The following is a 16,653-nucleotide window of genomic DNA, read 5'->3' as shown; positions in this document are numbered from 1 at the left end:
TTTGTCCGATTGTTGTAATGTTTGTACCATTTTAAATTAACTGTTACATAAAGTTTTATATATGGAAATGTGTGCAATTTCATGTAGAAGACAACAAAAAAAACAACCCATGGTTGTAGCTTTTATAATTGTAAGCTAAAACTAGTACATTCTAGTAATATTCAATCATTTACCTTTATTTTGCAATAAATTGGTTATTTTGCAATAAATTGGAAGTCTAGCACAATATTTCGATTTATGGTGAATTTATGAAAAAAAAAAAATTTTTCCTTATGTCCGAGCAGTAACTCTTCCGAAAAAAATCTGAAATTTTTTCATACGATTGTCGTAATGTTTGCACCATTTTAAATTAGCCATTACATAAAGTTTTATATATGAAAATGTGTGCAATGCCATGTAGAATACAAAAATAAACAACCCATGGTTGTAGCTTTTATCAATTTTGAAATATTTTCATATAAATAACGATAAGTGGCAAAATTTCAACCTTCAGTCAACTTTGACTCGACCGAAATGGTAAAAAAACGCAATTGTAAGCAAAAACTAGTACATTCTAGTAATATTCAATCATTTACCTTTATTTTTCAACAAATTGGAAGTCTCTAACACAATATTTTGATTTATGGTGAATTTATGAAATAAACTTTTTCTTTACGTCCGCGCAGTAACTTCCGAAAAAATCATAAATTTTTTCATCCGATTGTCGTAATGTTTGCACCATTTTAAATTAGCCGTTTCATATAGTTTTATATAAGAAAATGTGCGCAATTTCATGTACAATACAACAAAAACAACCCATGGTTGTAGCTTTTATCAGTTTTGAAATATTTTCATATAAATAACGATAAATAGAAAAAATTCGTCCTTCAGTCAACTTCAACTCGACCGAAATGGTCGAAAACTGCAATTGTAAGCTACAACACTTACAGTCTAGTAATATTCAATCAATTACCTTCATTTTGCAGCAAACGAGAGGTCTCTAGCACAATATTTCAATTTATGGTGAATATTTGAAAACCGCTTTTTTTTTACGTCCGCGAGTTACGAATTCATGCATAATTTTGTGATAATATTTTTTCTGTGTTGCCTTGATCGTTTTACAATGTGTTATATACCAAAATGATCGCAATTTAGTGTATGTACAATACAACGAAAAAAATTAACTCATTAGCTTTAACCGTTTTGCTCACAGCGCGATTTGTATACAATTATATATGAAATTTTTTTTCGCGCTGTCATATATCCCAATATTTATATATGATAATGATATTTTTTCATTTCTGATGGTTGCATACTAAACTTCAGGCAATCACAAAAAAAGGAGCCAAAAATTAACTCTTAATCTTGAAAACTAAGCGCGCTGTGATTTTTTGAAAAAAAAACAATTTTCCGCTTCAGCGCTCACTCGCGAACGCTGCCGGCATACGGGAGACGATTTTTAAAATACTACTTCGGCGTTTAAGGGTTAAGATGTTCAACGAGATGACAATCAAGGAAGGCTACAGTTCTCAGCAAGTTTTCAACTGTGACGAGACTGGCATTTTTTGGAAAAAAATGCCTCGTCGGACATACATCATGGAGGAAGAGAAGAAGCTACCCGGGCATAAGCCTATGAAAGACAGGCTTACGCTTGCGCTTTGTTCTAACGCCAGTAGGGATTGTAAGGTGAAGCCCCTACTTGTGTATCAATCCGAGACCCCGAGCTTTCAAGGCCCACAAAGTGCCACAAAGTGCTAAAGGAGAAGCTTCCGGTGAGGTGGAGGGCTAATGCAAAAGCCTGGGTAACGACTTTTGTTCACCGAGTGGGTAAATCTGTGTTTCAGCCTGACAGTGAAGAAATTCTTGGAACAGAAGCGCCTCCCACCGAAATGTCTGCTGTTGTTGGACACTGCCCCTGCTTACCCTCCTGGCCTCGAGGAAGATATCCTAGTGGAGTATTCTTTCATCAAGGTTCTTTATCTTCCGCCTAACACCACCCCTCTCCTCCAGCCCATGGACCAGCAAGTGATATTGAACTTAAAGAAGCTGTATACAAAACATCCTTTCAAGAGATGTTTCAACATCACCGATACCACAAACCTCACTCTGCGTGAATTATGGAAGGAGCATTTCGATATCGTCATATGCATCCGACTCATCGATCAAGCTTGGCAGGAGGTTTCAAGGCGACCTTGAATTCTTCGTGGAGGAAACTCTGGCCTGATGCCGTATCAGCCCGAGACTTCGAGGGATTTGACGTGGGCGAAGCTGATGCAGATTCAGAAACAGTTAACGATCCTGAAACTGTTTTGCAACCAGATTGTGACGAGATTGTTGCACTCGGCAAGTCCATGGGGCTGGTCGTCGACGAGGACAACATTAATGACCTTCTCCAGGAGCACCAAGAGGAGCTGAAGACGGATGACCTGAAGGAGTTGGAGGCCATGCAACATAACGTCATTCAAGAAGAGTTCTCTAGCAGTGGCGAGGAGGAGGACCCTATGACAACAGCAGAAATTAAGGATGCTCTAGCTGCTTTCCATAAAGTGCAAACATTTGTAGAAAAGACACCCCGAAAAGGCTTACACAGGTTGTATGCTTGAGCAGTTCAATGAAGTTTGCCTGAGTCGTTTCAGGAACATTTTGAAAAGCAGGCAGAAGCAATCTTTCTTGGATATTTATTTTTTAAAGAGGCCTTTAGTAGTAAGCAAACAGGAAGGTCCAAGTGATACGAAAAACAGAAAATTGGAAGTGGTGAAGAAATTGAAATTTTTAAAAAAACGTAAAGTAAAAAAGTAAAAAAAAAATCTTTTTAATCAGAAAAAGGCAAAAAAAAAAAAAAAAAATTCAATTTAAAGTTTTTTGTAAAGTTAAGTGTTAATGTTTTCTGCCATTGGTTAATGTGTTTTGTAAAGTTTAGTGTTAATGTTTTCTTCCATTTTTTAATGTGTTTCGTAAAGTTAAGAGTTCATGTTTTCTGCCATATGTCCTCCTCCTCTGTCGCCACTTTCGAACTTCGCCTCACTCGAAAGGTAAGGTTCCACATTTTAATACATACGTACATGGACGTACAGTATTTCTTGCACCCTGTACACTAATATGTACACTTTATTTACAGGTACAGTCTCAGTTAGGGTAGGTATTGAATGGCCCAAATTGTTGTATTTCATTGTTTATTGGTCAATTTAGCTTTATTATAAAAGTGGTGTTTTGTAGGGCTCCGAGCAAATTAGGCAATTTACATGTAAGATATAGTTCTAGATACAAATAAATCAGGTTACGAAGGCCTCTTCAGAACGGATTAATTTCGTAACCTGAGGCACTACTGTAGTGCATTAGTGAAGTAGTGGGTAAAGGTTGTTGGAAAAATATATGATGGAGGCAGTAGTGAAAGTGTGTGAACAAATAAAATTTGTGGAATCTGTTATAAGGTAAGATTGCAGAGGGAACTGGAGGAGGCAAGGAAGTCCTTACAGAAGGCCAAAGTAGAAAATGAGGAGTTGAGGCATGACAATGAAAATTAAAGGAAAATGATGGAAATAAAGGAATCAATTATGGAACAGATGAAGGTATCAAAGAGGAAGATGGAGGAGAAATTAGAGAAGATTGAAAGCATGTTTAAAGTGAGATTAAGATCTGAAATTAATAAGAGTGGGGAAATGCTAGGGGTGGCAGGAATCCGACAGATAGAATCAACCCCAGACCAGGAGGAGGATGAAAACAGGATAAAGATTGTAAGAAAGGATAAGGATAACATGAACAAAACTGTATGACAAGATTAGGATGCAAAATATAGGAAAAAGACTGTAGGACAGGATGAGGGTGCAAAAGAGGAAGAATGAGTTTGCGGATATACAGATGGAAAAGAGTGAGAGTGCGTCAATGTATGCCCATTGGCTTGCAACTTAAGCCGGGAAAAATAATGGGGATGAAGATATTAATGACAATAAGATGTTGATGAAGAAGTGTCTGGCTGCTGGTCCTGATCGAGTGGTAGAGGTAATAAATGCAAAGCTGAAGAAAAAGATGAGATGGAAGAATGAATGATTAACGTGGAATGATGTGCCAACGTCAGCAGAGGATTTTGAGTCTCAGGATGTGGAAGACAGGAGGAATGAGAAGCCAGCATGTGTAAGGGAGAATGGACAGGATTGCAGGATAAGACTGAACGTGGGTAAGACCGAAATGCAGTGGTAGGCTATTGTTTGGAGACTATTAAGAGGTTTTTCATGAGATCCTACTAGTGATAGAAGTAACACATATTTGGGATGATTGATATATGAAAAGTAATGTGCACTGTAGTAATGATAGCACTGTAATGAGAAATATGGATTATAGGAATGATAGAAATACATTATGAGAAAAGGGTACTATGACAGGCAGGATAGAAGTATAAGTGAGAGTTTTTGATGAAGTTTAAGTGGGGGTACGTATAAATTAGCAAAGGAATATCGCTGATACTGCACTGTGAAAAGAATAGTGACAGAAGTTAAAGGTTATAGGTGAAAAAAAATGCACTGAATAGGAGAATGTAGGAAGACATTAGGAGCCTGTTTTGCATGCATTGAAGTAGGACATTGTGTGAGGGAACGTAGAGAGGTGGAGCCGGTCAGACGTTTTATGTATACTAAGGAGTTAGGACAAGTAGCAAGATATTGAAAAATAAATTTAGGTTAAGTAGTGACTGTATGATTTACTCCCAGAGGTGCTTAATGGGACTGCTACTCTTCATGATACACTCAACAATGGTTCCTAAGAGAAAAAGAAACTATAACAACAGGCATTTCAATTTTTTGCCAGCATATCCTTGCCAAGGGTGAGGGGAAACACCAGGCCACGATGATTGGTCCTGGACTTTGGTCACTTTCCTGAATGGACTGCAGATCAAGCAATCAAGCAAGGGGTAAATAAAAAACTGACCCTTTGGAAGACTTGCTCAATGATAGTCATGGGCTAGCGTAATTAACCTACAGCTTCTCCCAGGGCATTGATTCTGATTAAGGAGTCGAAGACTGTTCTTTCTCTTACTGCCCGAACACCATGGAAAGAGCAGGAGTACAAGCAGAACCCAAGTACTCCTCTGGAAAGACATCAGTTCATTCATGCAGAACATGACGGTATGAAACTTTCATCACCAATCACATTTCTCTAGAATACAAGCATAAGTATTGCTGTAAAAAAAAAAAGCAACTGCCCTGTAAACTTGATATAAGAATTTGCAAAAGAAAATGATCTGCTGGAGCAAGAAAAACAAGGTCGTTTGTTCTTCCTGTATGCATACTAAACAGGTAGAAAAAAATTGAAATACTTAACAGAGAACTTCAAGAACCAACTCAAGTTCCACAACCATGGGAGTACCACAGATGTCTTAACTCAGAAGAGTCTGATGGGAATTCAGGCAAAAAATGCACAGGAAAGGGATAAAAGATTAAAATGACACAGATATACATAATCAGTTATACCTCACGCTATGTTATAATTCATTACAAGATTTTCAACATGAGTCAAAACATGTCAATCATTACACCCTTTAAAAATTATCTGGACACTAAAACCCTTATAATCAACCCCATAGCATAAGTAATATAAAAAGCTGTATAACAATTGATAATTTTTAATTGTAAATAATGTAAAGAAAATCTCCAACACCATTGAATACAATGGTAAGAAATAACGCTGCCATGCAGCCAAAAGCTAGAACTATTACATCTGAATGTCATGTACTATGACAATATTTTTTAATATTTCTAAGTTTTTACATGGTTTTGCTTTGTACATTACATTATTATGTAAGATTTTATATATTTTAATACTTTGTATTTATATGATTTTTCATATCTCATTTATTTCTGAATTTCTATGGTCGTTCAATAGTTCTTGCCAGCCAAAGTCGTTGCATACACTTTTGTTAAGTTGTAGACTGCTGCTAAGTTCAAATTTCATGAAACAAAATGATGTATACTAGCAATTTACCAATCCTTACTGAAAGCATATTCATCTGCTGCTTCATAAAAGTGACTTGCTAGTGTTTTCCAACTATTATATATGATAAATTCATAAAGTAACTAACTCTACAGGCATAACAAGCCCTGTTTCACAGGCAGAACCAGCTCAGTTTTAGGGTATCCCCTCTCCCCCAACCCCCTTCGGAGGGGGGCGAGGGAGGTAGGATGAAACCCCATTATAAACCATCTTAGGGGTCTCCACTACAACCCTGCCAAGTTTCATGCCCATCAGACCAACCGTTTGGCTGTGACTGAATGACAGACTGACAGACATAACGCCCATTATAGTATAGCAAATACTAGAGGTATTATTGTACGTAATGTAATCAACATATTACTTACAGGAATTTGCTGAATTTGTCCATCAGGACCAATTATCTGTTGGATAATTTGGATACCTCCCCCTGAAGAAGCTTGAGCTGGATTTGTCTGTGCTTGTGTCTGGGGCTGAACCTGTATTATTTGTGGTGTCTGCTGTTGTGGCTGAGCTGTAGATACCACTGTTGTTCCTGTAGTCTGAAATTGGTAACACAAACCTTTGTTAATGAATACAACGACAAAGCTAATGATTCTCAATATAACACATAAGGCACAGAAAATCAGTAAAAGTATCTAAGACACACAATATCACAGTACCTGTACATTGGAAACTTGTCCTGCTTGCACAATCTGAATTGTTTGTGGTGCTGTAGTTTGCTGCTGGTTGCTTGTCTGGGAATTATTACTGCTATTTCCAGTTGACTGCTGCAATACTGCCTGATAATGTTGTGCAATCTGGAAGTAATGCTGTCCCAAAAAAGGAAGATAAATATACAAAAATAAATAAACTATCATTACCATTATTATTATTATTATTATTATTATTACAAAATAGTGTAAAAGGACCTGTCACAATTCAAGACATTTAATAGGTTCACTAAAAGAATATCTTAACCCTTTAACGCCGATTGGAAGTATTCAACGTCGACATAAATTGACTGTCGGGTGCCGACTGGACGTATTTTACGTCGACTTACAAAAGTTTTTTTAAATATTCGCAGAAAAATACTTATAGGCCAACCAGCCCAAAACTTTTGAATCACGCGCCTTGGGGGATGCTGGGAGCTCACGGATCAAGGCGTTGTTTTGTTTACAATCAATACGCAGGCGCGCAAGCGCGAATTTCTTTCTTATCGCACTAAAAAGTATCAGTGACACATCTCAGAAATTATTTTGTCACTTTGACATCATTTTTGCACCATTTTAAATTAGCCATTACATTGAGTATTATATGTGAAAATGTGCGCAATTTCATGTAGAATATGACAAAAAAATACTCATGATTGAAGCTTTTATCAGTTTTGAAATATTTTTATATAAATAACGATAAGTGCCAAAATTTTAACCTTCGGTCAACTTTGACTCTACCGAAATGGTAGAAAAATGCAATTGTAAGCTAAAACTCTTATATTCTAGTAATATTCAATCATTTACCTTCATTTTGCAACAAATTGGAAGACTCTATCACAATATTTCAATTTATGGTGAATTTATGAAAAAAACTTTTTCCTTACGTCCATGCGGTAACTCTTCCGAAAAAATCATAAATTTTTTTGTCCGATTGTCGTAATGTTTGCACCATTTTAAATTAGCAGTTACATAAAGTTTTATATGTGGAAATGTGCGCAATTTCATGCACAATACAACTAAAAACAACCAATGGTTGTAGCTTTTATCAGTTTTGAAATATTTTCATATAAATAAAATAACGATAAGTGCCAAAATTTCAACCTTCGATCAACTTTGACTAACGAAATAGTCGAAAAACGCAATTGTAAGCTAAAACTCTTACTATATTCTAGTAATATTCAATCATTTACCTTTATTTTGCAACAAATTGGAAGTCTCAAGCACAATATTTCAATTTAAAGTGAATTTATGGAAAAAAAAAAACATTTTCCTTACGTCTGCGTGGTAACTCTTCCGAAAAAAATCAGAAATTTTTTCGTCCAATTGTCGTAATGTTTGCACCATTTTAACCCTTAAACGCCGAAGCGGTAAAATAAAAATTGTCTCCTGTGCGCCGGAGGTGTTTCGGAGTGAGCGCGGAAGCGGAAAAAATATTTTTTTCAAAAAAACACAGCACGCTTAGTTTTCAAGATTTTGGGTTCATTTTTGGCTCCTTTTTGTCATTGGCTGAAGATTAGTATGCAACCATCAGAAATGAAAAAAAATATCATTATCATATATGTATAAATAATGCGATATATGATAGCGCAAAAACGAAATTTCATATATAATTGTATTCAAATCGCGCTGTGCGCAAAACGGTTAAAGGTAACAAGTTACTTTTTTTTTCGTTGTAATGTACACTAAATTGCAATCATTTTGGTATATAACACATTGTTAAACGATAAAAGCATCACAGAGAAAATATTATCACAAAATAATGCATGAATTCGTAACGAGCGGACATAAATATTTTTTTTCAAAAATTCACCATAAATCTAAATATTGTCCTAGAGACTTCCAATTTCTTTCAAAATGAAGAAAAATGATTGAATATTACTATACTGTAAGAGTATTAGCTTACAATTGCAGTTTTCGACCATATCTGACTAGTTAAAGTTGACCGAATGTCGAATTTTTTTATATATTTTTTTTATATGTAATTATTTCGGAAATTAGAAAAGCTACAACCTTCAAATATTTTTTGTTTTATTCTACATGAAATTGCGCACATTTTCATATATAAAACTCTGAAATGCCTAATATGAAACTATGAAATGCCTAATATGAAACGGAGCAAATATTCCGAGAATGGGACGTACGCATTTCGGAGATTTGTGGCGGAGAATCCGCGCGCGGAGGGAAGGAAAGTTTTTTTTTTTCATTTTCACCATAAATCTAAATATTGTGCTAGAGACTTCGAATTTGTTTCAAGATGAAGATAAATGACTGAATATTACTAAACTGTAAGAGTTTTAGCTTACAATCGCGTTTTTCGACCATTTTGGTAGAGTCAAAGTTGACCAAACGTGTTTTTTTCTATTTATCGTGATTTATATGCAAATATTTCAAAAATGAGAAAAGCTACAACCTTCAATTATTTTTTGTTGTATTCTACATGAAATTGCACACATTTTCATATATAAAACTTTATGTAACGGCTAATATAAAATGGTGCAAACATTACCACAATCGCATCGTATGATTTTTTCGGAAGAGTTACCGCGCGGACGTAAAGAAAATGTTATTTTTTCATAAATTCACCATAAATCGAAATATTGTGCTAGAGACTTCCAATTTGTTGCAAAATGAAGGTAAATGATTGAATATTACTAGAATATAAGCGTTTTAGCCTACAATTGCATTTTTCGACCATCTCGGTAGAGTCAAAGTTGACCGAAGGTTGAAAATTTGTCACTTATCATTTTTTATATGAAAATATTTCAAAATTGATAAAAGCTACAACCATGGGTTGTTTTTAGTTGTATTGTGCATGAAATTGCGCACATTTCCATATATAAAACTTTATGTAACGGCTAATTTTAAAATGGTGCAAACATTACCACAATCACATGTATGATTTTTTTCGGAAGAGTTACCGCGCGGACGTAAGGAAAAAGTTTTTTCATAAATTCACCATAAATCGAAATAATGTGCTAGAAACTTCCAATTAGTTGCAAAATTAAGGTAAATGATTGAATATTACTAAAATATAAGAGTTTTAGCTTACAATTGAGTTTTTCGACCATTTCGGTAGAGTCAAAGTTGACTGAAGGTTGAAATTTTGGCACTTATCGTGATTTAAATGCAAATATCTCAAAACTGATAAAAGCTACAATCATGAGTATTTTTTTGTTGTATTCTACATAAAAATGCGCACATTTTCATATATAATACTCCATGTAACGGCTAATTTAAAATGGTACAAAAATTATGTCAAAGTGACAAAATAATTTCCGAGATGTGTCACAGATACTTTTTAGTGCGGCAAGAAAGAAATTCGCGCTTGCACGCCTGCGTAACGATTATAAACAAAACAACACCTTGATCTGTGAACTCCCAGCATCCCCCAAGGCGCGTGATTCAAGAGTTTTCGGCTGGTAGGCCTAAAAGTATTTTTCCGCGAATTTTTAAAAAAAACTTTTGTATGTCAACGTAAAATACGTCCAGTCGGCACCCGAGAAACAAAAAATGTTGACGTAAAATACGTCCAGTCGGCGTTTAAGGGTTAAATTAGCCGTTACATAAAGTTTTATATATGAAAATGTGCGCAATTTCATGTAGAATACAACAAAAAAAATTGAAGGTTGTAGCTTTTCTCATTTTTGAAATATTTGCATATAAATCACGATAAATAGAAAAAAAAACCACGTTCGGTCAACTTTGACTCTACCGAAATGGTCGAAAAATGCAATTGTAAGCTAAAACTCTTACAGTCTAGTAATATTCAGTCTTTTATCTTCATTTTGAAACAAATTCGAAGTCTCTAGCACAATATTTAGATTTATGGTGAATTTAAAAAAAAAACTTTCCTTCCCTCCGCGCGCGGATTCTCCGCCGCAAATCTCCGAAATGCGTACGTCGCATTCTCGTAATATTTGCTCAGTTTCATATTAGAAGTTTCATAGAGTTTTATATATGAAAATGTGTGCAATTTCATGTAGAATACAACAAAATATAATTGAAGGTTGTAGCTTTTCTCATTTTTGAAATATTTGCACACAAAAAAAAATTCTACATTCAGTCAACTTTAACTCGTCTGAAATGGTCGAAAACTGCAATTGTAAGCTAAAACTCTTACAGTCTAGTAATATTAAATCATTTATCTTCATTTTGAAACAAATTGGAAGTCTCTAGAACAATATTTAGATTTATGGTGAATTTAAAAAAATATATATTTTTAAGTCCGCAAGTTATGAATTCATGCATCATTTTGTGATAATATTTTTTCTGTGTTGCTTTGATCGTTTTACAATGTGTTATATACCAAAATGATCGCAATTTAGTGTACAATTCAACAAAAAAAATTTACTTGTTAGCTTTAACCGTTTTGCTCACAGCGCAATTTGAATACAATTATATATGAAATTTTGTTTTCGCGCTATCATATATCGCATTATTTATATATGATAATGATATTTTTTTTAATTTCTGATGGTTGCATACTAAACTTCAGGCAATGACAAAAAAAAGGAGCCAAAAATGAACTCTTAATCTTGAAAACTAAGCGCGCTGTGATTTTTGGAAAAAAATATTTTTTCCGCTTCGGCGCTCACTCCGAGACCCCCTCGGCATACGGGGCCTATGTCATTATAAGAGCAAGGTTGGAAGGATGGACATATGAAATTTAGACACTGACTTAATCACTGGGATCCTTAGGCAACACGGTGATAAATATGATAAAAGGGTGAGACAGCAGAATATATGTCACTCAGCTTTTTAAAAAGTTAAGCTATCCATAGTCCTTTTAGTAGCCATTCATTACTGCTATGATTATATTAAAAAATAACTTAACAATAAATCAGAAAATCAATTAGGAACATGAAAATACATACATTAAGAAAATAATATAAAAAAAATAAATTATGAGTGCCTTTCAAAAGACCACTGAATAAATGCAAGTGCCTGTATCACCTAACAAAATTTCAGACAAGGATTTTCCATTAAGTTAGAATCTTCAATGGTGGTCACAATACTTACAGCAATGCACCAACATATGTTCAACAGACATCATCATCTCACATTAAGCACAAGGGGGGGGATGCAACCTTTTCCAGTATGTATTATGACACGTTTGATGAGTTAGGTAGGTGTACCAAAGCCTCAGCAGGTTTGAAAAAATTTTAATCCTCCCATTTGTTTGAAGGAGGATGACCAATAACCCATACTATTTCTTGTTACACTGGTCAACAGCCATTTTATCAGGGATTTTATGAGGTGTTTACTATGTAATTTTGTCTGATGGTCAAAAATGCAATCGGTTTCCTTCTATCAGGCACAGCTTTTCTGATGAGTTAAGAGGCTTTTACCTCCGATCAGCAGCATTGCTACACGTAAAAGTCTTATACAGATAAATTCTGATTGGTATTTTATAACCGATTGTGTACATTATGTAATTTTATGTTTTTCATTATGATTTTAGATAGTTGATTCAAGCATTTTTCACAAAATATTTCATTGATCATCTTTAGTGCCTTCAACCTTCAAAAACGTAATTCATGATTGAAAATGAAGACGAACCACAGAAATTTTCTCAAGGAGAATTGAATGATTTGGTTAGACTTGTCATTGTCGAAGGATAAAGCTGAACTATTGGCATCTCGTCTACAAGAAAAATGTCTGCTTAGGAAAGACGTTTGTATTACTCATTTCAGAAAGAGAAATGGGAATCTGACCTCTTACTTCTCTGTTTTTTTCAATAATAACATTGAAGAGTTATTCTGCCGTTTGTTTCAAAAACATGTTCCATCTGAATGACGCTTATTCACTGATTCATCTAAGAAAAGTCTCAAGGCAGTACTACTATTCAACAGCAATAAGAAACCACCCATTCCCATAGGACTTACAGTACATAAGAAGGAGTGTTACGAGAACATGCAGGTACTCCTCAATGCCATAAAGTACACAAACTAACAGGTGGAAAATATGTGAGACTTGAAGGTGATTGGAATGTTGATGGGAATGCAATCAGGATTGGATTCATGAAGTATTGTTGCTTTTTATGCCTACAGGACAGTCGTGCAACTGCCAAGCACTATGTGCAATCAGAGTGGCCCCTGCAAAAATCATAAGAACCAGGAATTTCTACCGTACAGAGTAAGCCCCTTGTAAATCCAGAAGATGTTCTCCTTCTCCCTCTTCACATAAGGCTTGGCCTCATGGAACAATTCGTTAAGACACTTACCATGGAAAGCTCAGAAAGTTTTGAATATGTGAAGACTAAGTTTCCAAAAATCACTGAGGCAAAACTGAAGGAAGGCGTATTCGAAAGTCGGCAGATAAAAGAGCTCCTGAAGGATAACTACATTCTCACAACACTGGATGAGACTAAGCTTATAACACAATAGTAATAAGATTACATACAGTATTATTGGATACAGCGAAGTAAAGGACAACTTTTTAAAAGAGCCAAGGAAAAGATGCATATTTGTTATGTTTGTGTTTTATGAGGCAGTCTCAACACTTATCCTAAGCCACCAATAACCAGACAACGGTGTTATAAATCCTACGGAGGATAAAACCCAGTTATGAATATATTGAACAAGCGCCGTAAATTTGAAATGCAGGTAACCGATACCAACGGTAACTAGGGCTGCCGGTTCTTTAATCATTTATGTAACAGATTGAGTTACAATGTAGTTATGTTCCTGCATGCATGTTGGAAGTCGATTTTAACGTAAATCAGTTTGCAATTCCATCTACAGTAGAATGATTACTGTATGATGCTGCTGATAAGGCAAGGTAACTCAAACTGATGCTGCTCAAGTGCTGAGGGAGCTCTCCCAAGACGGTAAATTGCAGAATAACTTGGTGGTAACAACTTGGTGGTAACCAGTCATAAGGTGTGGTGTGCTCTCATGCATAACCCCACTTAGCCCTGCTGCCAGATTGGTTGTAATTATGAGTGGTTGTCTTGTACTGGGTAAGTCACTTATACAAAAATTTAAAATATTAAGCAAATATGCTACCATTTTGGAAAAGTGTCAGCCACCTTGGAATCAGCCATATAATGAGATAGCTGGAGACTGATTTTGATTTATGGGGATACTACATTCTCACGCCATATCTGTTGCTTGTACCATCATGTTATGGAGGAGTTATGAAGTTTCATTTGACAACGTCTGTGAGAGAGAGAGAGAGAGAGAGAGAGAGAGAGAGAGAGAGAGAGAGAGAGAGAGAGAGAGAGAGAGAGAGAGAGAGAGAGAGAGGACATAATTGCTGTGTGGATAGTTAATGACTGAATTGGTTGTTGGTAGGTTCTGGGCTGTCTGCTGGTCCTGTTGATTGTTAGAGTTCTGTGTTTTGAGTGTTTTTGAGTCAGTCTTAAGCGAGTCTTTGGTGAGAACTGGTGATGTTAGTAGTGTCGGGCAGTTATTTGAAGGATTGGAAATTAGTTGTTTTTTGTGTTTTGTTTTGTTGTATAGTTGCTGTCAAGTTAGTGTTTTTTTTTTGCTTAGAGTTGTTGTGCCTGTGCTGTTGTGTTGTTTGTGCAGTGGTCTTTTGTTGTGTTTTGTTGTTATATGTGATTTTTTGTGTTGTTGTTGGTATTCTGTGACCTCAACCAATGGACAGCTCAGGATAGCCCGGAGTATCTGGAGTGTTGGTAAGTACGTGTGTTTTGTGTTGTTTTTGTTTTTATTTTGTTTTTGTATAGGTGTAGGTCAATTGTCCTGCGTGTACTTGTTGTGTAAAGAAGAAAGTGTGACTGAGGGTGGATGTTGGCAGGTGGATCGTTTAGGTTAATGTGGGGGGGATTTTGCACTTGTTTTTTTCTAGCTTGTGATCCCGCTACAATGTGAACTTTTATTAAAGACCCCACTTCTTCTTTCCCACAGTTATCCCTACATTAAGGGGTTGGCTACCTAATGCATCTTCTGAAGTGCCTTCTATCAAAGGCATCATTCTCCACCAAACCTCTTCTCTCCATATCTTCCTTCACTTTGTCTTACCATCCAATTTTCTGTCTCCCTCTCAGTCTTCCTCCTCTAACAGGTTCCTCACAAGCCCTCTTCACTCCCTCCTCGTCATCCATCCTCAACAAATGCCCATACCATCTCAATTGTGACTCTCTTATTACCTCTGTAATCTTTACTATGCCTGCCCTTCTTATTTCTTCCTTTTCCAATCTCTCAAGCAGTGATATTCCCATAATCCACTTCAGCATTCTTATCTCTGTTCTCTCAAGCTTTACTTCCTCTTTTCTTCTTATAGCCCATGTTTCTGATCCATACAGTAACACTGGTCTTATCACTGTGCCATAGATCTTGACTTTTAGATTGCCTGGCATTTTTTTTTTATCACATACTACTCCAGCTACCTCTCCACTTCCCCTATGCAGCTTTTATCCTACTGACAACTTCAGCCTTACATCCTCCCTCTTGGCTTAAAAGTAAATCCTAAGTATTAAAACTTTTCTGCCTGTTTTATAATCAAGCCTCTTCTTTCTTGTAATATTATTCTGTCTCCATCTTCCCTACTGCTCCCAAAACCTCTGCTTCATTCACATTCACCTTGAAGCTACCCCTCTCTAAAGCCTCCTGTCACTCTCCAACCCTTCTCTGTAGTTCCTCCTCATTTTCAGCAGTAATCACCAGATCATCGGCGTACAACAACTCCCACACCTCTTCATTCCTGACCTCTTCACTCAACAGAACCATGACCAGCATAAACAAAAATGGGCTTAATGCTGACCCCTGGTGTCATCCAACACTAATTTCAAAGCTTTCTGTTTTCCAACTGCTGTTATCACTTTTGTGCTTGTTCTTTGATATATCACCTCGACCAGCCTAACCAACTTTTCTGGGACTTTCTCTTCCTCAAACACCAAAACATAATTTCTCTTGGGATTCTATCATATGCTTTCACTAGGTCTATATATGTACAATAGAGCTCATGGTTTTCCTCTAGCCTCTGTTCCTCTAGCTGTCTTACTGTGAAGATAGTATCCACCATCCCTCTTTCTCTCATTAATTCATACTGCTCTTTCCTAATCTTTACAATCTCTCTTAATCTCTCATCCAGTATCCTCTCTAAAACTTTCAATCCAAGACCCTCCTCTACTAACTGTAATTTACCAGCACACAAACACACACACACACATATGCATACATTCAAACCCACACGTGAAGACTGTGAATTAAAAATAGTTTAAAGTTGGGGACTATCTGTACTAGAAATTTATATTTGTAAAATAAAATTATATCATACCTGGTCTGCTGGAACACCAGGACGGCTTGCATCATCTCTAGTTTTCGGTGTCTTAAGTTCATCCCTCGGGACAATATCAATCAAAAAATCAAACTGATCGTACTTTGTAATAGCCATTGCAATGTCATTCCTCTGAAAATAAAGAAAATTGTAAATAAATGAAAAGCAAGAAGTATATATTTTACCTTATTTAAGCATAATATACACTTGTTCACCACAAACCCATTACTCATATACATCCAACTTCATGGTCTTCAAATGTTCAACTCTTTAATCACAAAGAAAAAAGAAATGTAAGTATTAGTAGTACTAAACAGGCACTACCTGGATCTTCTAGTTCATAGCTAGTAACTGCCTCACTTTTTGTGTCAGCAATAGCAGCACTATTAACAACTCAGCTGAACTCAAGGATGATTTTCATCTACTGCATGATTGCCTAAAAGCTTTTATGATTAACAATTTCTCATTTTTTAATCATTTTCAAATCCGCTTTCTCTTTAGCTGATAATTTACTAGATTTTCAAGCTTAACAAGTACTTAGTTTTCCCCAGACCCAGTCTCCTGAATGCTTCTCATTTTCATATGCATTTTCTATGCAAGTACAGTGGTACCTCGAGATACTAAAGGCTCAACTTACGAAAAACTCGAGATACGAAAGGCAATACGAAAAATTTAACGGCTCTACATACGAAAAGTTTTCAAGATACGAAAGGTTTCTGAAAGTCCCCCGAACCACCGATAACAATTTTGAAAC

The 16,653-nt window shown here is 35.9% G+C and overlaps 1 protein-coding gene across 1 annotated transcript in view; it reads right to left on the bottom strand.

The window, feature by feature from the left end:
- The window catches only part of LOC135222583 (nuclear transcription factor Y subunit gamma-like), a gene marked incomplete at its 5' end in the record, with an annotated part of 199,834 nt that overhangs the window by 62,957 nt on the left and 120,224 nt on the right, over positions 1-16,653 (bottom strand). Inside the window, 3 exon segments of the mRNA XM_064260657.1 lie at positions 6,327-6,500; positions 6,621-6,770; positions 15,900-16,031. Of these exon segments, the coding sequence (XP_064116727.1) occupies positions 6,327-6,500; positions 6,621-6,770; positions 15,900-16,031 (456 nt within the window).

The sequence above is a fragment of the Macrobrachium nipponense genome, chromosome 8, assembly GCF_015104395.2.
Source record: "Macrobrachium nipponense isolate FS-2020 chromosome 8, ASM1510439v2, whole genome shotgun sequence".
Lineage (NCBI taxonomy): Eukaryota > Metazoa > Arthropoda > Malacostraca > Decapoda > Palaemonidae > Macrobrachium > Macrobrachium nipponense.
Note: the sequence above shows the minus strand (reverse complement) of the source record. Positions and strands in the feature narration are given on the sequence as shown.